The sequence below is a fragment of the Strigops habroptila genome, chromosome 11 (genome assembly GCF_004027225.2).
Source record: "Strigops habroptila isolate Jane chromosome 11, bStrHab1.2.pri, whole genome shotgun sequence".
Taxonomy (NCBI): Eukaryota; Metazoa; Chordata; class Aves; order Psittaciformes; family Psittacidae; genus Strigops; species Strigops habroptila.
The window spans coordinates 13623028-13646508 of NC_046360.1; the positions used below are offsets into that span (position 1 = coordinate 13623028).

A 23481-nucleotide genomic window follows, 5' to 3' on the forward strand; every position below is an offset into this window, starting at 1 on the left:
TGGGAAAGGAGGGGTTTGGAGTGCTCTTACTTCCTCTCGTCCAGGTTGGAGTTGGGATTCTTCATCTCCATTAAGGCGCAGCCAAATTTCTACAGGGAAGAAACAAGAAAAGGCCATCAGTTTTGCCAGTCCCTGCAGGGAACAAAGTGTGACCAAAGCCTGGGCCGTGGCTCTGATCTCTGCTTGCTGCTCCCAGCAGCCTGCAACGCTGTTGTACAGGACTGGACGAGGTTGTAGCTCCTCAGCCAAGGGGCTGGCACCTTTTGTGTGACACTGACATCAGTTGTACAGGATGGATTTAGCAACAGCATAGTTACTTGTTTCACAGCAGGGAATAAGTGGATAACCCTATTTCAGAGCAGGCTGGAGGCAGGCACACACAGCACCAGATATCACACAGCTTCTGGACCTGTTTTGGGCCATTCCAGCTCAGGCTGACCAGAAAGAGGATGCTTCTCCCCATTCCCCACTGCCCATCCCCTGCCCATGTCCCTGCTGTAGTCACCCATCCCTGTGCTCTGTCCTACCTCTCCATTCTCAGGTGGGTCTCCATTGCCAAAGGTGCTTGTGACCACCAGGACCATGGTTTCGTGCTCTAGGTGCACAATGTCGTACTCATCCATGGACATCACCTGGGAACGACAGAAATGTTACCAAAAGGCCTTTGGTGGGGAGATCTACCACCAGCCAGTCTCCTGGGATGGATCCCAGTCCTCCTGGGGATGGGAGCAGCATACCCTTGCTGACTCCATGCCATTGCACTAGCAGAGATCTCCACACAGGGACAACAAGAGCCTCAAGGAACATGGACAAACCATGGGCCTACCACCTGAGAGGCAGTAGACATCTATACCGCAATGCCTGCAGGAGTATTAGCTGGAAAAACTCCTGTGCAGGCTTCAATCCAGACTGAGAAGGTCGTATCCTGGGAGCTGCTTCCCTAGGCAGCTGGGAAGCTCCACATGCCCTGAGCCACGTGTTTTCCAAGAGCCGTGTATTTCCTAGGGCCACCCAGATGCACACATATCCTCGCAGAAGCTGGGAGCTGGGACAATACCTTGGCATCGAAAGCGTGCTTGAAGATCTCACACAGAGTTTTTGCATAGACCTGCGACTTCCCTGTTTCAGTAGCATACAGGATGGTTGCTTTGACTCTCTTGGCCATGGCCTGTCCCATCAGCTTGGCTGAGAACTTCACAGCCCTAGGAAGCAAGAATAAATCCCGGTAAGAATCCTATAGAGACAGGCTGAGAGAGCTGGGCTGAATCAGCCTGGAGAAGAGAAGGCTCCTTAAGGGGAGACCTTAGAGCAGCTCCAGGGCCTAAAGGGGCTATAGGAAACCTGGAGAGGGGCTCTGGACAAGGGCCTGTAGGGACAGGCCAAGGGGAATGGCTTTAACCTGCCAGAGGGGAGACTGAGATGAGCTCTGAGGCAGAAGCTCTTCCCTGTGAGGGTGCTGAGGCGCTGGCACAGGGTGCCCAGAGAAGCTGTGGCTGCCCCATCCCTGGCAGTGTTCAAGGCCAGGTTGGACACAGGGGCTTGGAGCAACCTGCTCTAGTGGAAGGTGTCCCTGCCCGTGGCAGGGGGTTGGAACCAGCTGAGCTTTAAGCTCCCGTCAACCCAACTAGGCTGGGATTCTATGATAAGAGAACTTGCTTCCGTGTCAGTGCCTCTAGCCCAGACTATTCACACCATTTAATTTATTATTAAATGAACAGCCTGCTTTAAAAAGTCGCAGTATCACTTTGTTGTTGTTGTTATATGCCAAACAGGGAAGCTGTGAAAGAACATGTTCATCTTGACTTCTCAGAGGGGAAGACTGGATGGGGGAGCTTGAACACATGAAACACCTGAACGGGTATAAGGAGGAAAATGCTAAACCGGGTGTAGGGATGAACTTTCTGCAGAGGCAGAGAAGCAGAAGAATCAGTTGCTGAAAGCAGTGACCACATAACCTCAAAGGAAAAGCTGGAGACCAACCACAGATCAAGCTACAAGACAAACAGTAGCTTCTCCTTCTCTCCATGTCTTTAAATCCTACCTGTCCGCATTTCTGCGGGAGGTGTCCTAGCCAAGCAGAAGCTCCTGTGCTCCACACATCACACACAGAGCCCTGAGACACTGAGGAGGTCAGATGAAGCTGTCTGCAATCCCTTTGATTTCCGCTCCAGTGATGCTATGAACTTTATTCAGAGGAGCAGCCCTCCCGAGGCTCAGAGGTTGCACATTTACTCAAGGGCTGTGTCTGGCCGCTGCCTCCTGTGCCTGCAGTCCTGACTGGATGTATTCACTCCACCTTTCCCCACAGGCTCAGCTCTGACAGCAGCGCAGAGGGGCCCCAAGAGGTCACTGGCCTCTCTAATCCGGCCAAGGTGATGCAGCACTAGAAATGCTGGCTCCTTGTCTATGCTAGTGGCTGGGGTGGCATCGGTGGGAACACAGTGGTGGGAGAGAAGGAAGGCTGTCATGAGCCACGGGGCATTGAGCCCAGTGTGGCAAGTTTGTTATTTATAACTATTTATAACTTGTTTGTTATAATCACAGCAACATTATTTTTCCCAATTGCATATTATCTTAATCTTTTCTAAAGGGACCATCAAATTAAATGCCTTTAAATGGGGCCACCAGAAAGGCAGGTCTGGATTCAGCCTGGTGTGTTGCAATAGGGAAGGGGCAGTTTTCAGGGGGCTGAGAGAACTTCTGCAAGAATAAGGGCTGCTTAATTCACTTCAACAAGGTGATTGGACCTTGCCCTGGGTGATCAAGCTCAGCAGGACTCCTGCATCCCCTTCAGATGAGCTATGGGGAATGGAGATCACAGCTGGACTGGTTACACTGGCAGCAGGAGAGAAGCCCAGACTCCCCCTGCCCCTCCTGCCACGGAGGGAAGAAATGCTCTAGGTTTGGAAAAATCACTTTGGGGAACAAAAAAGGGGGGAAAAGAAGAGGTAGAACCCCCACCAGGCTTCCTCCTCTGGGCAGCTCCCGTCCATATCAAAGTCAGCCTCAGGAGCGCTTACATTTGCTGCTATACAAATACTCCTCAGTGTAGTTCTGCATATTAAAGTTGTCCCTTGCTTTCCCATGAGGGTAGTGCCTCTTTCCCCTAGAACTTCGACAGGCTCCAGGGGAGGGAAGGGGCAGGTTTGAACGCTCTGATTTAGCCAGAACCAGCACAGCCTGTCTGAACAGGCATCAAAATCACACTGTGACCAGTGCCAAGGCCTGCTGGGCTTGGTCCTTCACCTGATTAGCTCAGACCCAGGGAGGATTAATGGTGAATTACAGAAATAATTCCTTTCCCTGCATCAGGAACAATGGAGATTTGTTTTTAAATTACCTGCCATGCTCACATTCTTATAAAACCATTTATCAATCACACACACAAAAAGCATTGTTTCTCCTAACTCAATGGCTCAATCCATCTCCCTGTGTTCTCCACCAGCCCCAGGCTACAGCCCAGACCCAGGCACCAGTGTCAGCTTAAGGAGCACATTCATCAGCTGCTGATCGTGTTTATGGATGCTCCACAGAAAATAGCTTACAGAAGGTGACAGCTGAAGAGTGGGAACAAACTGATGGCAACGACTTAGGGAAACTGAAGCGTGGGGAGATGCTGTGAACAGCACCAGGCCACCTGCCAGCCTGGCCACGGATACTGGGGCAGACCCAGCCTTCCCCAGCCTTGGCACAGGGCTCTGCCGCCGTGGAGCCAGCAGCTCCTACAACAGCCTCTGTGCCAATGTCCCATAGGGGAGGCTTTCGGGCCAGGGTGACACTTCATTCCTACACCCCTCCTGACTGGATGCTTTGGCAGGATAGAGGGATGTGCATGGTCCATTACTAGGGGTCAACTGGCCATGAAGTGCGACTCTCAGCTCAGCCCTGATCCATCTGCTACCTGTAGGGAGGTTCCTTATTCCTATCTCCCTCTCAGGTCCTTGCAGATGGGAGGTTCAGACACACACTCGAGCCAAGTGTTCCTCAAGTAGCTAAAGAATCAGTGAGAAAAAGAGGAATATGGGCATGGGTTTCATCTTGCTTGTGCCAGCATGAGCAGTGCTGTAAGTGATCGTCAGTGGATGATTTCTCTGCCCCAGGAGGCTGTGAAAGGAGAAACAGGCAATATACCCCCCAAAAGTGAGAAAGCCATTCCTGAGCATCAAAGACAACCTTAGTGGAGAATGAACCAGCTTGGAAGAAGAGACTATAATGCAACATCTGGTATTCGCCTGCTCACACACCTTCTGATGGTCTAATGGGGTGTTCAAAGGACTGCCTGTTTCTCCAGTTGTCCTTGGCAGCTAAAGCCTCTGGTGGCCTGAGATCCAGGCTCACAAGCCGTGAGATTGCACACATCTGAAGGGTAGCGCTATCAACCAGCACGGCAACCAGAGCTGCCCAAAACCAGGATTGGCCCCAAACACTCCAGGGCTTTCTAGACCCACTGGTACTTACTTTGCTAACTTCTTAAAGCCAATGGCCCTCTTCTTGGTGGGTGTCCCATTGACCCCTTTCCAGACATGGGTATTCCAGGGGTCCGGCTAGGAGAGAGAAAAGCAGCAGCAGCTGATGGGCAGTGACCAGAGCATTGGGAAATGCTGTATCCACAGCACTGGGTGTTGGATTCCTCCAGTCATGAAGGGGAGGGCTAGCTGGCCCCTACACAGCTCTCCATCTCCTCTATAGGTCCCTATCCTTGGAACCTCAAGGATCATGGCTCCAGGTTTCTTGGGACAGTTGGGCAATGGAGCATGAACACAAAAACTGCAATATAACAAAACCTTGCTGGCTTGTAACAGCATCTGGGCAAATGCTTTCTTCCCTCTGAAATAAGCATTAACAGGCAAAAAGAAGGCAGGCAACACCAGAAGGGGAGATGTGATGGAAACAACTCCTTTCCCTCCCCAGCCCACAGGTTGGGTTTCTTTTCCTAAGAGGCCCTTTGGGAAGAGGAGGCAGCTGAAGCAAGGAACAAGCACACAGAAGCTAATTCAGTGCCCTCACAGTCTGTAATCAGGGCCAGGAACCATCAGGGTTCCTGGTGGATGCTTATAGAAATGAACAGACTGCTCCTGGTTTGTGATTGTTCCTTAAGGGCTCTTGACTAAAGGTCACATTGTGTGAAAGCCACCGGAGCAGGGATGGTTGGCTGATGAGGGTGTGTTTGCTCTGAGGCCTTTTTCCCATGCTCTGAAGTGTTAAATACTCCAGCATCTCATCCTGCTGCTTGGCAGGAGCCCCCCATCAAACTGTTGGATCCTTGAGCTGGTAAGAGCCATCCACTACAACCTGGATGCTGTAGAGAGGAGGATACAGTGACCACCAGGTCATTTCCTCACCCACCCCTCAAAGTGCAAAATGCAAAGGGAGGAGCCCTGCTTGATCCAAGGGTGAAGGTTGGTACCTGAGGTGTCCCATACTCTCATGGAGGGGCAAAAAGCCATTGTCTTGGGAAAAGGTGTAACATCTAGGGGGTTATTACACTGCATTAGGGGTGTAACACATCAATGAGACTTGTTCATGGACTTCACTGCCTCAAGGGAGAGCTTTTTGAAGGGATTAGATGGTGTGCCTCTCCTTCCTGCATCTTCTGAGCTCCAGCTCCCACCTTGCTTCTGGCTATACCTTTGGGTACGCAGGGCTGGTGGAACTGGTAGGATGCAGACAGTACCTGGTACTCAAAGGAGGGTGTGAGACGGTAGTTGAGCATTTCCTGATGGAAAACTGGGGTGATGCTGCCAGACATGGGTGGGACAATCCACACCCAGTCGGCAGGACAGCCCCCACGGCATCGGTACTCATTCTCCATGTGCTTGATAAAGGACTCAGTGGCTGAATGGTGATCCACAATGGTCACCTTGTCGCTCTGTTGGAAGGAAAAGAGAGCAGAGCCAACAGCTCTGGGTTAATACACCTCAGAAGGCAACAGCCAAGATTTAAAGCCGAGATTTTACATTGGAGCTGTTTGACTCAAATATTCCTCATTCCCGTGGTCTTACAGGACTGCACCTTTGGAGATGACCCTGGTCTTGCCAAGCAGGCTGTAAAGCTGCCCTAGTTCTTCCTGAGTAGGTGTGGTATGGGATGCCTGTTATTTGTCATGGGTCAAGCAAAGATGAGGATGGCATTGAACGGGATGGAGCATCCTCTGCTCAGCCCCTTGGGGAACTCTTTCATGGCTTGCACAACTCAAGGAGCAGCTCTGATCTAGCTCCCATCCTCTGAAGCCAGGTTGCCAAGGACTAGTTTTGCTACTAAACTTTTAAGTATAGGTCAGGGGAGAACCGCCAGGGAAGAACCTGGGCCAACTCTTGCTTCGTGAACAGGAGAGAAGGGCTGGATCTTGCTCCCTCGGGGCACTCCCTCTGGACCAGCAGAGCTCAGATGCTGCTAATGCTGTCCTTGTAACATCCAGGCCACAGAGATCATTACATTTCACTGCAGGCTTCTGGAACAGCCAAAAATTAGGAGGGCACAGCCCAATTTCAGCAGTGTATCAGCTGCTATCATTGTCCTTGGAGGGATGTCTCCATACTTGTCCCATCCAGTCCCTGTGCCCCTCAAGCCCAAGCAAACAAACCCAAGTCCTGCTACTCAGGTACCTGGAAGCTGTACAGCACAGCAATGTTGATCTCCACCAGGGCCTGGTCCTTCCACAGTGAGGAGGTTTTCCTCATATCCAGGTTCATTTTCTTGGCCACTTGCTGTAATAAAACATGGTAGAAGGTGAACATTTATAATGGCCAAGAACCAAGACCAGCACACTTGCAACAAAGGGCTGACGTTTTGCCTTCCTCCGAGAAAATGTGGTCCTGCCTTTTCCTCTTCATGGCAGGAGCGAGGCCAGCCTGGCCTCCCTTCCTCCCCTGAGCACAGGAAGGTGACTAAATGCTGTCATCAAGAGCAGTTGCTCTCTGTGGGAGGAGAGGAAATAGGTGGGTCTGCGAGATGGAGCAGGAGATGGTGGTGATCCATGAGCTGGGAGGAGCGGATCCCTGCACCCTCCTCCTCATGCCTCCATGCTGCTCACAAACTCCATTCATTCTCAGCCTGTTCCTTCTACCTGGAGTCCTTCCCCCAGACACTGTCACTGTGGGGCACGTGCACACACACACGCTCGCTGTCACCCCTTTGGTTTCCAAGTGACCAGGGAGGGATGCAGCCCCTCCAGCTAACACAGTGTGCCCTTTGGAAGGGCAAAGGAGGCACCCTGATGGGTGCAGACCCCCTGCACCAGCATGTCCCCTCAGCATTGTCACCAAGCCATGGTAGAGCGCTCCAGGCATGTCCCTGAGGAGTCACCAAGTACCTCAGCAACATCTCAGCCCCACCATGTCTTAGTATTTGACTTGTGTCAACCCTGCTGATCCGTATGGTTCATAGAAGACTATGAGGAGCTCAGCGGGCATCATACTTGCTGTGTTAGATACCAGCTGGCCCCATAGGTCACAAAAACCCTTGGCAGCCCGTCACACATCCAGAAGAACGTAACTGCCCTATCTAAGGAAGACTTGGATGTCCTGCTCTTTCCCACTCAAGGCAACACTCTCCCAGTGTCCTACCTGCTCCCAATTAACTTCACACACCCCAGGAGCCCCTGATCTCCTCGAGTAGGAAGAATTACCTCCAGTATGTTGTAGCGAGAGTTGTCGCAGTAGTCCCGGACCCCAATCTCTGTGCCCATGTACCAGCCACTGAAGGGGCAGGCAGAAAACTCCAAGCCACCAATCTCAAGGAGCATGTTGGAAACTGCTGGCAAACCATACCACTTGAGGCCCAGGTCCTTAAACCATTCAAACCTGATGGGATACAACAGGCAGGGAATGGAGGTTACTTTGCTACCAGCCACCATGCAAGCAGAATGCTTCCTGAAGGCTCCCTTAGGGAGCTGTTTATAGGGAGAAAGTGATTATATCTGTCATTGGAACAGGCTTCCCAGGGCAGTGATGGAATTACCATCCCTGGAAGTATTCAAAAAACATGTAGATGAGGCCTTTAGTAACATGGGTTAGTCACTAACTAATGGTGGCCTTGGCAGTGCTGGGATAAAGGTTGGATTCGTTGATCTTAAAGGTCTTTTCCAACCTGGTTGATTCTATGATCAGGAGTGTCGCAGAGTGGCATAAGTCCTGGGAAACCAGCCCTGAGACAAGGACACAACTTGCTTTCCACCTCCAGGCTCTGCCGGATTTACATCAGAGTGCAGGGAAGACCTGGAAGAGGGTCTTGGGTCAAGCACCCAAGCCACAGTAAGGAAAGACCAAGCACAGGAGATGGCTTGGGGTGAAACTGGAGGGGCTCAGTCCTCCTGATCCCCAATTTCGGGGCTTACTCTGACTTACTTGGGATGTCGAATGGGCACTTCCAGCACGAGCTCTGGAGGGATTTCAAAGAGCTCTGGATCATTGCCATTGGCTTGGAGAAGCAGAGGCAGGATATCGAAGCGCCCATGTGGTGCCTTCCACCCCTGCTGAATGCAGATCTACAGGAGAAACAAAGGTGGGTTTAGAAGTCTCAGCAAGTCACCTGCTCTTCAAGCATTATGGGCAAGGAGTTACATGGCCCTGAGTAGGGTGTCCTAACCTCTGCTCAGCCTTTATGGTTGACTAATAACCTCCATCCAAGGGATGCCTGTCACAGCCAACCCCTGGCCAAGTAAGGGGGAACTGAAGTGAAAATGAGCCTAGAACTAGATCCCCAGGTAGGATCGTGCTCTGAAAATGCTCCTTGTGCCTGTAATGGTGAAGGAGAAAAGGGGTCAAAAAAGCAGAGGGGTTTGGGAATGGCTGAGCAGAGCACTGGTGCTGTACAGGCAGCAGCACAAGGCAAATCTAAGCTCTGATCCCCACTGGCGCGGGTCAGTGGTGGGCATACATCCTCCTGCAACAGTTCCTTCAGCACCATGAAGTGACTCCTTCTCAGCAGAAGGAGAAGGAGAGAAAAGTCTCTCAGTGCTGCAGAAACAGCTTTTATTCCTGGGAAAACATCTGAGGGTGAAACAAACGCAGCTCCACTGCAGTGGATGTGACAAACCCTGCTTGACCCAGAACCCTCCTCCCTCCTGGGATGGTCAGGATGCATGTCCCCACCAGCCCATAGGGCCCAGGAAGGATGGATACAGCCTCTGTAAGGTATGGTGATGGTACCTCTGTCAGCTCCACGTTTGCAGGGTCTCCCAGGATAGTGCCATCAGGCTGTTTGTAGCCGGCATAGCGGATGAGCTGGGCATTCCAGATGCGGAAGTCGTGCTTGCCATCCGTCCGCTGCGGGAAGATGGTAATAGCAGATCTGGAAGGAAGAGGGAGGGATTGTCAGAGGAAGTGTTGTGGGGAAAGGTGCTGTCCCTGCCTGCACCACCCTGTGCATCACCTCTGCTCGTGCCCTGGGTAAGCCCCAAACATCTATTGTATTTCTTTCACTGGAAGAAGTTGTGGCCAAGTGTGCTCCAACTCTGGAATTTGGGGTGTTTCCAGCAAGTCAGCTCCAGGCAGAAGCTGGCTGCTAACATGCAGCTTCAGATAGATCTGGAGAGCAGTCCATGCTCTGCATTTGATGCAGAATATGGCAAAGAAGAAAGACTTGGACCTCTGAGGTCCCACAGAGAGCAAGAAGTGATATACTTGGGCCAGCAGGACACCTTTCCTTGGTATCAGGTCCCTCTAAAGCTCCCCAGGAAAGGTGCTGGCCACAACCATCCTGCTGTGCAACGGCTGCTAAAGGAGACAATGTCAGCAGGGTCCAGAGTTGAGTTGACACACATCCAGAGGCCTTCAGCTATAAACTCTGGTGGTTCCCTGGTGCTCACCTGAGGTTCCCTTTGTTGGTGGCATATTTGATGTGGTTGCAGATGTAATTGAACATCCCATGGGCTGTGGTGCAGTCCCGGGCATCAAACACCTGAAAGAGTGGAAGCAATTATGGCGATGCTACAGGATGCTCCAACTCCTTAGGACAGAGCCAAGCAGAAGAAACACAGCACAGGGAAGGCTCTACATACCACCATGACTTGTTAGGTATCTAAAGCTCCATAATTATGTGTTCTCTGCCTGTACAACACTTGAATGTCTAATGCAGCTGCCCCTTCTGCTTTGGAGAGGTGAGTCATCCGCTCCTGAGGCAAAATCTTCCTCAGTCTAGTGCTCCCAACCTGTCGCTTATCCACCAACAGTTTTGGTTTCTGCTCTTTGTCTCTTGAAGATCAAGATTTAAAGCTGAAATAGGATAGGTGTCAGGTCTGAGGGACACTGAGAGGATAGAGAATCAGAGATTAGAGCAGGTTGCTCCAAGCCCCGTCCAACCTGGCCTTGAACACTGCCAGGGATAGGGCATCTACGAAAGGATGGAGAAACCAGGAAAGAGGGTCAAGAGGAGGCTTGAAGACAACTTCTTGCAGATATAGCTCCCCCCAGGATTCAAATATGCCAAAAGAAACAGTGGAAGAGAAGAGCTGAAGCTGGGAGCGAAGTCTCAGCCTCCTGGCCCCAGGCAGTGCATATACACTGTGTGAAGCAGCCACAGGAATTGCTCAGCAGCACTTGAGCTGTGTTCCAGGTTACAGAGGGAGACGTCATCTCTGTACCACGGGATTCCACTGGAGATACTACTTCAGAGCCTACTCTACGCTTCCAGCTGGTCAAAGGGCACTGAGCCAACTCTGCTTCTGCCATAGCATCTCTGTACCAAAGATGAGTGTGTCCTGCTGTCTCTCTCCAGCAATAGCTTTGGAAGCAGCATGTATGATATGAGAGCAGTATCTGATGTTGGAAAACGTTCTCTAGACAACCAGCTTCTAGCTGGCCCTGTTTCAGACACAGACACTTCAGCTCCACCTACCCCACAGATGCTTTTCCAGCTCCTGCTCACTTCCCATCCCATGCACCCCCAAAGCTGCTGAGGAAAGCAGAGCTGCTGTGCTGAGCACCCGCAACTGAACCTGTGCTGTGCTTCCCCTCTTCTGCTTGAAGAGCAAGATTTGCCTGTCCAAAACTCCAGGGCATCCTTTGGCCGGCAACCTGGAGCTGGTGCTCACCTGCAGCTTGGACCACTGAATCCTGCCCACACAGCGGGCTGCATTCCTCCAGGCATGCTTGGCTCCATAGATCAGCTCTGTGTCCCGCAGCTGGTAGGTGTCAGTGGTTTCAATCTCCTTGGTCACTTCCTCCAGCCTTTCCATGTGGGCCTTGGAGCCAGATCTGCATGGGTGGGGAACAGAGGAGATGTCAGTTGCCTGCTCAGGTGGAAGGCAGGGAATCCTGCTGCTCTCTGCCTGGGCACGAGTTCACAGAGTCACAGAGTGGTTTGTGTTGGAAGGGAGCTTCAAGCTCATCCACCTCCAACCTTCTGCCATGGGCAGGGTCACCTTCCACTAGAGCAGGTTGCTCCAAGCCCCTGTGTCCAACCTGGCCTTGAACACTGCCAGGGATGGGGCAGCCACAGCTTCTCTGGGCACCCTGTGCCAGTGCCTCAGCACCCTCACAGGGAAGAACTTCTGCCTCAGAGCTCATCTCAGTCTCCCCTCTGGCAGGTTAAAGCCATTCCCCTTGTCCTGTCCCTACAGGCCCTTGAGCAAAGCCCCTCTCCAGTTTCCTCTAGCCCTTTAGGTACTGGAAGACTGCTAGAAGTTGTTCCTTTCTTAAGCACATGTGTGCACATATACACACATGTGTGTGCTGCCAGATAATGGATGACCAATTGCAAATGGGAGAGGTCAGTAATTTGCACAGAGACACACACCAAATACTAAAAGTGAAGCTGTGCTGTAGAAGCAGTGATGCAGTCTCACCCTGCTTTGACTCACAAATGTGAAAGATCAGATCACGTGTGACATCTCAGCATAAGCAGCAGCCTTGGACTGCGACATTCTCCAGCCGCTACTTACCTCTTTATAGAGGAGTAGTACTGGTCAATGAAGTCCTTAGCCAAGAGGAGCACCTCCTCTTTTGTCTTGGTGTCTTCTGACTTGCGGACATGCTGGCTAGGAGTCATTACTGAGCCCATGCAGATCTGCTCGGTGCACGCAGTGGCCTGATGGGACAGAAGGAGACAAGCGTGTCCTGTGTTACTAAAGCACTTTTGGTTATGTGGGCTGAGCTGGGGGAAGTCAGTGATTAGCCATGCAGAGTTTGGTGGCATCTTTGACAAACAGGGGCATTTCCAGCTCGTTGGTTTTCACACCTAGTGGCAGTGTTGTGTAAGACAGCTCAAGCCTGTGCAGTCATCTCTTGTCCCACCCGATACAGACAATTGGGTCTCACTACACCCCATTGTGCTCAGACAACTTTTGGCCAGTGCTACCAACTCTACTCACCATCGCGGTCTTTAGGTGCAGGGTGTCGTGAAGCACGGAGCCTGTCTCCCAGTTCTTGATTTTCACAAACCGTGGGCATTTAGAAGGACTTCCATTCACTGTGTGCTTGGTTGGGGACTGCCGCCCGGGTGGTGGAGGCTGGACAACATGAAGACCAGGCACAAGGTTAGTGTTCCTCAATGAGATACAAAAAAGGCCATAACAAGCAGTATCTTGTATTAGTGGATGCCTGCACTTAAATCCTAGTGATAATATAGTGAGACAAGGTACATGATCCAAATATTTGGCAGCATTTGGGATCCTACAATAGAGCAACCAACTCCCAATGCAACTGAGAAGTCATCTCTGTTTACAGGACAGCCAAACCTGTAGAAGAGCAGTTAAAAACAGAGGTAGAAGTGACTTAGAGGAGAATGTTTTGTTCAAGTTTCCCAGTGGAAGACTTACCTCTAAAATGTATTAGATGTTTCTTTTTAAGGAACATTTTAAGGAGCATCACCTGCTCAGGTTTTGCATGTGCCAAATTAATAGGACCACTGAGATAGAGCTAACAGCCAATTGTTCCTCCGAGCAAGCCAAAGGCACATCTCCTTTGATATCAACGCTGGGAAATCATAGGAATAAGGATGAATAAATTATGCAACAGGAGGGCTGCTGGATTATACACAGTTACTTCAGCCTCAGCTCTGAAGCTCCAGCCCTCCCTGCTACTCTGCGTCATGGTGTGCTCATCCAGCACATCTTGAGTTATATGCCAACAAAAGGAAGAGCCTCAGCCAGCAGAGAGCTTGTAATGAGAAGAGCTGGCTGCAAGTGCTTGTGTTTGCACATGTTGTCACAGATAACATCTACCAGTTCTACTGTGACCCTTATTCTCCCCAAGCACTTAAACACTTAAAGAGCAATCAGTGCCTGCTGGCGTGTCATGGGAGAGTGGCCTAGAAAGCAGGGAATCTTGTAGGAATCATATCTTATAGTAGGATGTAAATCAGCCACCACAACACAATGGTGTTGCTGCAGGGGAGACCTAATCCTACACCAAAGCATCCTATCAAAACCTGCTTATATTTGGCACCTCTTAAAGGTTTCCATCCCTGCAAATTAGATCTGGGCTTGGACCAAGTTTTGATGTAGCCCTCCTATGTGAACCCTGTAGCTTGTGTCCCTTCCTAATCCTGCAAGGTTTGCTGAAGGTGGCACCACCTTCAGCAGAGCTGTGCAATCTCACCCTCTTTTTTGGTGATTCTGGGCTCATGTCACAGTTGCAGCCCATGGACTGGCAGCAATAATATAAATCAGTGTATTACCGCCTGAAGGACCAAGTGAAGGAGAGCCAGCACATGGTGGAAGAAGCTCATGTTTCAGAACAAGCACTTTTGCTGATGAACAAAGACCCAGGAGGGAAAGCAACATGGACCACAAGGATGACAAAAGCAGATGAGGCTCCAGATCTAACTTATTTACTAAGTACTTTGCCAAGCAGAGGATTGCTCTGCTCTTCTCAAGCAGAATGATGCCTGATTGATTGCGAGACTGATGCAGCACCACTGCATTGCCCTGGTGGCAATGTTGGTCCTATTTTTTGCCTAGTCCTTATTTCTACCATATGTTCCACATTCTTCCTCCCAGAAAACAGGGATTTTGCTGTCAAGCAGCCTGAGGCTCACAGTATAATACCGTGCACTGAAAGCATACGCTGGGAGCAAGAGACAAAGAATGGAGGAGGAGGGAGAGCTTTACTCCTGACCCCTTGGAAGTGCGCTCTTTGGTCCTCCTGGCTGCCAAAAGCCACCCTCTGCACACCCTCAGGCTATGCTGTCACGGGTCTCTGCAACATCCCGCATGTCACAAATCCCATGATCTTTCCTACGAACGTTTGAAGTTCTAGCCCCTGAAGCCAGATGACCACCCAGTGGATCTCAGCTTCCCTTTTCCATGCTGCAGAAAACAAATATAATACTTCACGTACAGCTCAGAACCAGTAGTTAGTAAAAAGAGCCTCCTAAATGTAGTTCTGGAAAAGCACTATTTTTAAGGTGGGGTTTTTGGGGGCTTTTTCCAGTTTTGGGGAATCTGACCTGAATTATGGCAGTTTCTGGCTATTTTTTTCTGCTTGTTTTATGCTTTCAAGAGAATTAAACCATTCTTGAGCCACCGACAGCATCCTCTGCTCTCTGAACCAACCTGGGCCACCCTTAGGACCATAGGAAGGAAGGCCACCTTCCTTCTGAGTGTGATTGTTCATAACAGCTCTGTGAGATTGGCAGAACATAGCTGAAAACTGCTGCTCAGAAATGCCAACAAACCAACTCCTCATCCATAGTTCCACCTGCCAGACAGGAATTGGAAGTACCAAGCAGAAAGCTTGGTTGCTTCTATCTAGCATCACCTTTTAGGCTGAGTTAGCTTTGATTTCCTGCTGGGGCATCAGTGTAGCTTAGGCGGTGTGCTGCTAAACAGCATCTTGCTGGAGCAGGTATGGGACAAGACCATGTTATGAATCCAGATGTAGCAATGATCTGTGGAGCAAGGACCCAAGCTGCTGGAGAATAGCTGTGTAACATCTGCCCACATTCTACTTTAAACTCCTCTCAAAGCTGCTCCCTTTCCTTTTGTCTTTTCCATGCAGGAACTAGCAAGGTGTGAATCTTTGCTGAAAGAGAGTCACGATGGAATGCCGAATGCTGAATCCTTAGGATGCCAGCTGGGCTGGAGCAGGAAAGGAGACACAACCTACAAGAAACAGAGGTGCCAGGTCTAGCAACCACGTCGCAGAGCAGCTGTGGAGAGAGGGATACCCAGAAGAGACTGGGAAGGAGCTCTCTGTGTGTATTTGCCTTCCCACACGGCAAAGCTGAAGACAAACATTACCCCTGGTTTTGTCAGGGAGGTTGTGTGAGGTCTTTTCATGTTCTAATTAGGCAGCTGCAATGTTAGTGACTCAAGAGTGGGACAAACGGAGAGACTGATGCAGCAGTCGGGGCGCACATGCATTATGCAAACATCTTTCACAAGGGATCGTGGTGGCACTTGTCATCAGTGTGCAGGTTGGGAGCTGTCTGAGCTCTAACAGGCACAGGAGAGAAACGCACCCAGCCCTGGGTGCCTCTTGGGGCCAGAATGACAGGGAGCATCCCCCTTTCCGCAGACTCAAGTGAGCTTTACAGGTCCTCAGCCTTCCTCCTTCTTCCAACCTGCGCTGCAGGAGCATGTATTGCCCTGCTGAAATGCACTGACTGTGGATGGATGAGGTCTGCAGCATTAGCCCAGGTCATAAATATCATAGAATCATAGAATCCCAGCCTGATTTGGGTTGGAAGGGACCTTAAAGCTCAACCAGTTCCAATCCCTGGCCATGCGCAGGGTCACCTTCCACTAGAGCAGGTTGCTCCAAGCCCCTGTGTTCAACCTGGCCTTGAACACTGCCAGGGATGGGGCAGCCACAGCTCCTCTGGGCACCCTGTGCCAGCGTCTCACAGTAAAGAATTTCTTCCTTATATCTAACCTAAATTTCCCCTGTTTCAGTTTGAACCCATCACTCCTTGTCCTATCACTGCAGTCCCTGATGAAGAGTCCCTCTCCAGCTTTCTCGTTGGCCCCTTTAGGCACTGGCAGCTGCTCTAAGGTTTCCATGCAGCTTCTCTTCTCCATCTATTGTCATGCTGACATTTCCTTCCAGACTGCATTAACCCCACTGGCTGAAAGTGCGGGGTTTTTTTGCTTTTATAAAGCTGTAAATCATACTTACAAGTGTGGTGCTGATATGACTCCCTTCCCCTCCTAGCTCCATGGACAAACACACCCACAGTTACCCTGGAGCTCCTAACAAATCAATCCGTGTGGACTGAAATAGGACTCACGCAGGACCTGGGTTGGTGCAGTCACAGCATTTTGCCATCACTCAGGTTTAGGGCTGGGGGAATTGGGCTCCTGGGAAACAAGCAAAACATACTGTCCAATTTTGCAAGAAACAAGAGATAGGGATTGATGCCCAACGGGTCTTTCAGCACCTTATTACGAGCCTCAGTGAGCATTCTCCACCTGGCCAAGCGAATCCACCAACTCCTGCTGTAAAGAACAATGTGTATGAAAAGCTCACACTTTGCTTGGCTTGTCCTGGTGTTCACAGTAGTTATTGCTGCTTGCGAGAAGTTCAGTTGCCTTGTCCGCATGCAGCCCTGGGGAATGACTGCAGGAAGCATGAGGGAAAACCCAAGCTGCCTCCAGAAGAACAGGCACATCTATTTGGGGATAAGGAGGATAAAAAGAAAGCTACGTATCTAGTGGGAAAAAAAACCCTAAAGAGTTTAATAGCAGCTTAAAACTGGGAGTTTTGGCAGCCCTTACACAGAGAGAAATTAAGCTCTGAACACAGAAGGTTATAAAATACTTATAGTAACAGACACGTACACACAAGGAGCTTAGCGGAGGAGGCAGGAAGACAGTCTTTCCAGAGCTGGCGCAAAGGGACCAGAGCTGTGACCTGTCCTTGGGCGAGATGGGCTCATGATACCTGCCACACCACATTAACCATGTGGTGGGACATGGGGCTGCCCAGGGACATCTCTCCAACAGCTGAACAAAGGGTGATGCAGCTCTTGGATGCACCCAACTGTGTGTAGGATGATGCCTGCCATAAGGTTGTTTGTGCTGCTGGAAGACCTGGCCGCAATCCTGAGCTACATCCAGGCAAGGGGAGGATGGAAATAAGCTCCCAATTGCATCTAAGCATCCAACCAGGCTGGTTTAAGCCATGCAGCAAACCTGGCATGGTCAGGAGTATCTCAGCTGCCACCATGCTCATCAGCACCAGCAAAGCACTGTGGTGCTGCAAAAGTGGACATGAACATCATTCTGGTCAGGAGTCCCAGGAGAAACAGTGGTGGTCCTGGCACAGGGAGGATGGGCAGAGTTAAGCCACCGCAGCCAAGACCATGTCACCTCCATAAGCATAAAGGGACCTCATGTGACCTCACACCCCGTGCTTCTGGCTTTGCATCTTGCAGAAATGGGAAATGGGAAAACATCCTCAGAGCCGTAGCCTGGGAGGTGCTGCTGGACACTGCTTGGTCCAGCACCTCAACACCTAGGTGCCAACCACACCACGAGAGGCACCCACCCTGTGGAGGTCTGCATGTAGCGTGACAGCAACAAGTGTTGCATTGCAGCTCATGGGAGCTGGGAAGAGACATCAGCCAGAGGTATCTGCTGAGGACATTCCTGTGCTGAGGAAACACTGATTTGCTCAGAAGTCTTCATGTGACCACTAAATCACTTTTTCCCTCTCCCCTGGAAAACAGTGCTTACTATGTCACCCTGAGGAATACAGTGGAGTGAGGAGACCAAGTGGTCCCCACACTGGTCCCCCATGTCCTGCCCTGATGCTGGTTAATCCCATCATGGAGACACGTTTGCCCGAACATGCTTGGCAGTGCTCACACACGTCATGCTTTTCCCAAGGTGATCTTTCTGGCCTGGCAGGGTCTGCCTTTACGTCTCTGGCTTTGCTACAAACGAGGACTTAATCCCTTTTTGACAAGGAAGCCTGAGAATTTATGTCTGTGGAATGTGAGGAGATGAAAAGGCACCGTACAGCACATTATCTGAAGTGCTCTATTGAATTACCATCATATGAATCAAAATGACTGTAACGACGCAACTCGGCTCTTAGCCGCACAAAGAGACAACAGTCCCGAGGGAGGTGTCAGAGTCCTGGTCCCTGTGCTCCCATCCCAGTCTGGCCCCCTCGATGAAGAGCATCATTCTCCAGTGACCTATACCCTGCTTGCGCCACGGGGAATTCGGCTTCATTCAAATGGTACCTATGCCACATCAACTCCAGCTCTTGGGATCAAAGGCCTTTAGGGTAGCGCATGTAGTCCTTGCGTGTTGTCTGTGGTGTGAGAGCCCACCAGGGATGGGTTATGTACCCCCAAACCCTTTTCCCACCCAAAGCAGCGTGAACCATGGGCTCTTACCTGCTCTGTTTCAGAGTAGGGGTTGTTCAGGACCATGGGCACGTTGCTCTTCCCCCACAGGTCACCGAGGACACAGTCGTTCTCCATCCCGGCTGGTAAGGCTTTCTGCAGCTTGTTTTCCCCTTCCCTGAAACTGAAGGGTTAAAAACCATTTGGGTCAGCGGCTGGGTGCCGGGACCACGGGCCAGGTCCCGGAGTGGTATCTCCAGGATCTGCTCCAGCTGTTTCCCACGAAGGAGCAAAACCTCACGCATTGCCCTGCAGGAGGGGAGGAAATGCTCTGCCTCGGCCAAGGCAATGAATCACCACGGCGAAGGCAATCCAAGCACAGCAGAAATCCTGCTGTGCAGGCAAGCACAGTGCTTGCAAAACAACAGGAAACCCCTGCCCTGACACTGGCTCTACACACTGGACCCTTTGAACCCCAAAAACCAAGTTGGAGACCTGTGAAAGCAAGCACGGCGCTGGGGGAAGGAGAGCCTCACGCACTTGCAGCTGCAAAATCTCATGGTGAAACCTCATAGCAAAACCAGCTGGTGTTTATGAGCAAAGAGAGAAAAAAATAAGCCACAGAAAAATAGGTGGCTCCCAGGAGGAAGAGACAGCAATCTCTCTTCTTCTTGACCTTTAGAGATGCTGCAAAGGCTGGTGAGCACAAGCGATTTTCCTTAAGCAAACTGATGGATTGCCTCCACAGAGGATGTTGGAAAGGCTGGGGGACTGAGGACACCCCCAGCGTGAGCTGGTGTAACTCGTGGTGCCCACAGTCTACCACGCATATCTTGCCTGGGGAATGTACCATGGGATGTCAGGGAGGCTGTTAAATGCCATCCAAGCAGGTCATGGAAAACCACTGCCATATGAGCCCACAGGAAGGAGAAAAACAAATGGGGTTTAGAGACAGGATATTCAGGGAAGGCAAGCTGTGGCATCCACACCAAAAGTGCCAACCACCCTGGTGAGGCCACATGTGGGAAGGAGCACCATGGGTTGAGCTGCACAGGTCACAGGCCAGGATGGGCACAGCCCTATGGCTCACAGCCACACTGCACTTGCCCAACAGACCATCGAGGTAATGGGCTCTGGCAACTGCTTTGCTCCTGCTGTCAGTTCTTGCAAGTCTTCCAGATGCCCACTGAAGTCAATTATGAGCCTTCCCATTAACGACGGTGGGCTTTGGGCACCAACAAAAGTAGGACACTCACACTCAGGACATAATTCACACCAACTCAACCTTTTAACACCATCATGGGAAGACACATATGTACAAAGCAAATTCCATTTCACAATCCTCCTTGCCCCCCAGTTCGTATCTTTAGGAACAGTTTAAGGAAAACACTTCACTTAAAGATGATCTCCCTGTGCACTAGATTTTCTGTGTGTTTTCTGCCTTTACAGAGCAGTTTTCAGCTGCCAAAATGTTACACTCTGCTCCTGGACACCTTCCAAACAACGGCTGCCTTAGGGTGATAGTGGCCAGCTTGGTGCAAGTGAAGAGGTACAATTTCTACTGAGGACAGTAGAAAGACAGTACAGTTTCTACACAGGGATAGTTTCTACTGAGATTTCTATGCCCCCCCAAGCCATGAAAGCTGTTCTTTTGTGACTTGGCTCCTACAAATATGTGGAAAGGTTTCAATCAGATAAAGCACAAGAAACCCCACCCATCGCACCACACAACCACAGCCAAAGACAACAGGTTCCAGCTCTCTGCTGCATGGTGACGGCACTGCTGGGAGCACTCTGCAGCCACACAGGTCCTCCAGAGCTGGGGACAACCACAAACCACACAGTACCCACTCTGCTCTCTACCAGCCCATCCAAAGGGGAAGCTTGAGGGTCTCTTGACGCATCCAGCTTAGCTCCATCTAGAGAATTGCCAGCAGCAAGACTTAGAGTTAGCAGGATGAACATTCAGCAAATCTGGCTTTTCCCCCTAAGTTAAGGCCAGCTATTAAATATCCCAGAGAATACTCATTTCCATGGCTGCACAACCCTGCCTTCTTACTTTCAGGCCATCCTATCAGGGAGAGTGGAGGCAGATCAACACCAAGCCAGTGAGCACATGAAACAATGGGCTTACAGGAGCCATCTCACATAGCTGATGCTACAACGCTACAAGTGCTACAAGCACTCCCAAAGTGCTGCTCCCATAACTGGCCCAAAATCATAGAATTAAAGAATCACAGAATGGTTTGGGTTGGAAAGGACCTTAAGATCATCTAGTTCCAACCCCTTGCCATGGGCAGGGACAGCTTCCACTAGATCATGTCACCCAAGGCCCCCTGCAACCCGGCCTTGAACACTGTCAGGGATGGAGCATTTACAACTTCCATCAAGAAATCAAGACACAGGCACTAAATCCGTAAGGCAATGGAAGAAATCCCTTGTCTTTACTGGTGTCTGGGACTTAGCAGAGGGAATCTGTCTCCAGGAGGACCACGGTGCCTCTCCAGGACACAGCCTTTGCCTCCATGCAGCCAGGAGACGCTTGGGCAGACAGAGCCCAGCGTGCCAGATATCCCACAGGCACCTCCAGAATGACACTGAGCACATGCCCGCAGGCGCCTGGCACAACCTGCTGTTTCCAGGAAGGTGTTTGCCTGTTTAAAGCCTGTCCAAACGGGTGTTTGATGACACAAGAGAACCTTGGAGAGGAATCCATCAATCGGCGGCAGCAGCCGGAGGTCTCGGCTGGGAGGCAGCATGCGGAATCTCATTGTCTGCACACCAGCAAAGCCATAAATGTTGCAACCTGTGCCAAGAGCAGGGAAAAGGACCAGATGCTTGAATTAAGTCATCGCTGTAGTTGGCTACTTTGTGTATTACAAGTATTGCTGGAGCAGGGCCCCACTCCCATTCACTGGCCTCGAGCATCACCCAACAGAGAGATGCACCGTCCTGAGGAGCAGTGAAGTCTGGGTGGGCATTAAAGGTTGGATGCTCAGAAGCAAATGCTCCACATTCAATTGCATGTTTGCCACAGGGACAGAAAGGGTTGTGTATTGCTATTCTTGATTAACTGCATGGCCACGGGTGCGTGCCCTGTGCTGAGCTAGTGCAGACCTCTCCTGGATGAGGATGTCCAGAAGCATCCGTCTCTCTCTTTCGGAGAGAGACAGGGAAAAAAAGCCCATTCAGAGCAGCCACAGCCTCACCCCCGTCCTCGCCCAGATGGGAAAAAAGACATAAAAGCTATCAATTGCTTCATTTTACAAATATTTCCTGCCTGTTTCTTGTTTGCGAGCTCAGGGTCTTTTGCATAAGTTATTTTCCTCTCTTGACTTGGCTTCCCCAGTGCCCAGAAGAGACACAGGGTGACCTGCCCTATTCACAAGAGGATGGTGCTCACACACTCAAAAAGATGGGCAGGATAGGCAAAACACTGTGCCCAACCTCAGCCTCCAAATAATGTTTCCAAAAGCACTTTATCAACAGAAGAGCCCAAAGGGGTTCCTGATGGGCAATGGCGAGGATGCATTTCCCCTGAGGGGTGTTTCAAGGCAGCCAGGTTGGACCCCTCCAGTGAGCTGCCATGGAAGCAGCCCCATCTGCAGCCACAAAGGGAAGAGGGGAGCTTGCCCTTGGCTCCCGCAGCCTTTGGAGACATTAAAATCATCCCTTTATAGTCTTTGGGGCACTGGAAGCAATGCTGAAGGTGTGTCCTTGGAGGTACTTGTTTGACTGAACTTTCCCAAAGGCCAGATCCAGGTTCCCGAGATCCCTCTCTGACCTGCTGCCAGAGCTATTAAATACTATCAGCAAGACCTCTTGGATTCAGAGCAGGTTTTTGGGAAAGGACCATGTTTGAATTTGTCTTTTGTTCTGAAAGCAAAATCTGTTACTTAAAAAAAGCATGAGGAATCCTGCCCTCCCCCACTGGTGCAAAGGCAGAGCTGTGGATGCTGCCTCACCTCGGGAAGAGCATCTGGCTGTTAGGAGAAATGAGAGGCACCACTGTTTGCTTTTGACTAATTTGATGATGTTGCAGTGCTCGGAGAGATGCTGCTGAGGCAGCCGTTTCTGAAATCCCTCCAAAGCTTTTCCAAAAAAGAAACTGAAAAAATAATGAGCAAAAAGAAAGTTTGTCACTTTGCTCCTTTGAATTTGCTTGGCAGAAGAATCTCTCTGATTTCCCAGGCAGAGATACTGCTAGCTGCTGCAATCCCCAGGGCCCGTTTGGGTGAACAGATAAGGATGCTGCTGTCCACACTTCTGATGACAGCTCTCATGCTGTTAGCAGCACTCTGTGCTGTGACCATGGGGATGGACTCCCCCAGACCCTTGTTCCTGGGGCTGAAAACCCTACACTTGAGCTTGGAAAGCTCACATGTGCACACCTTGCTTGGTCTGAGCTTTGGGAGAGAAATAACTTCACCTTACTTTCTGCCCATTTCCTGCTGTGTCGCTGGAGATGGCTGCAAGGCTGCACTACGCATTGCCCCTCCGTCCAGTGCTACAGGCTGTGGTAAATGCCTCTTGCCTCACCTTTATTTTGCCCCACAGAAAACCATACTCCAGAGGCCACTGCGTCCTCACAAGTTAATATTTCCTTGCTATCATGCCCCCTGGGCTCACAGTAACATTGGGAAACCCTAATACCTTAAGGGAGCCTACAAGAAACCTGGAGAGGGGCTTTGGACAAGGGCCTGTGGGGACAGGACAAGGGGAATGGCTTTAACCTGCCAGAGGGGAGATTGAGATGAGCTCTGAGGCAGAAGTTCTTCCCTGTGAGGGTGCTGAGGCGCTGGCACAGGGTGCCCAGAGAAGCTGTGGCTGCCCCATCCCTGGCAGTGTTCAAGGCCAGGTTGGACACAGGGGCTTGGAGCAACCTGCTCTAGTGGAAGGTGTCCCTGCCCGTGGCAGGGGGTTGGGACTGGATGATCTTAAGGTCCCTTTAACCCAAACCAGGCTGGGATTCTATGAAAACATGCTGCTGCAGACTCCTCACCTTGAGGGTTAAAGCAAGGTCTAGCACAACAGCACACATTTGAGTGAGAGGCAGGAGAAGAGATTAGGCAGGATCTGGGGTTTGCGGGGTGCAGAGGATGGAGCAGAGCTCAGGAAGGAAGAGGGAATTTTGGAAGCAGAAGGAATAACTCCCAAAGGTGGGATGTACTCCCCAGAGGGGCAGTGGGGCCAGCATGCCCAGAGCAGGCAATTGCAGAGCGATCAAAGCACAAAACCACTTTC

General features: G+C 50.8%; 1 protein-coding gene across 3 annotated transcripts in view; it reads right to left on the reverse strand.

Annotated features, from left to right (window-relative positions):
- The window catches only part of NOS1 (nitric oxide synthase 1), a 59033-nt gene that overhangs the window by 19459 nt on the left and 16093 nt on the right, over window positions 1-23481 (reverse strand). For all 3 annotated transcript variants that reach the window (XM_030500349.1, XM_030500348.1, XM_030500350.1), the window contains 14 exons: window positions 18289-18421; window positions 12311-12448; window positions 11882-12027; window positions 11033-11195; window positions 9809-9900; window positions 9150-9291; window positions 8346-8485; window positions 7628-7802; window positions 6606-6707; window positions 5675-5869; window positions 4459-4544; window positions 1058-1202; window positions 528-632; window positions 31-89 (listed from right to left, as the gene is read on the reverse strand). In XM_030500349.1, the coding sequence (XP_030356209.1) occupies window positions 31-89; window positions 528-632; window positions 1058-1202; window positions 4459-4544; window positions 5675-5869; window positions 6606-6707; window positions 7628-7802; window positions 8346-8485; window positions 9150-9291; window positions 9809-9900; window positions 11033-11195; window positions 11882-12027; window positions 12311-12448; window positions 18289-18421 (1821 nt within the window). The remainder of the gene's footprint in view (window positions 1-30; window positions 90-527; window positions 633-1057; window positions 1203-4458; window positions 4545-5674; window positions 5870-6605; window positions 6708-7627; window positions 7803-8345; window positions 8486-9149; window positions 9292-9808; window positions 9901-11032; window positions 11196-11881; window positions 12028-12310; window positions 12449-18288; window positions 18422-23481) is intronic.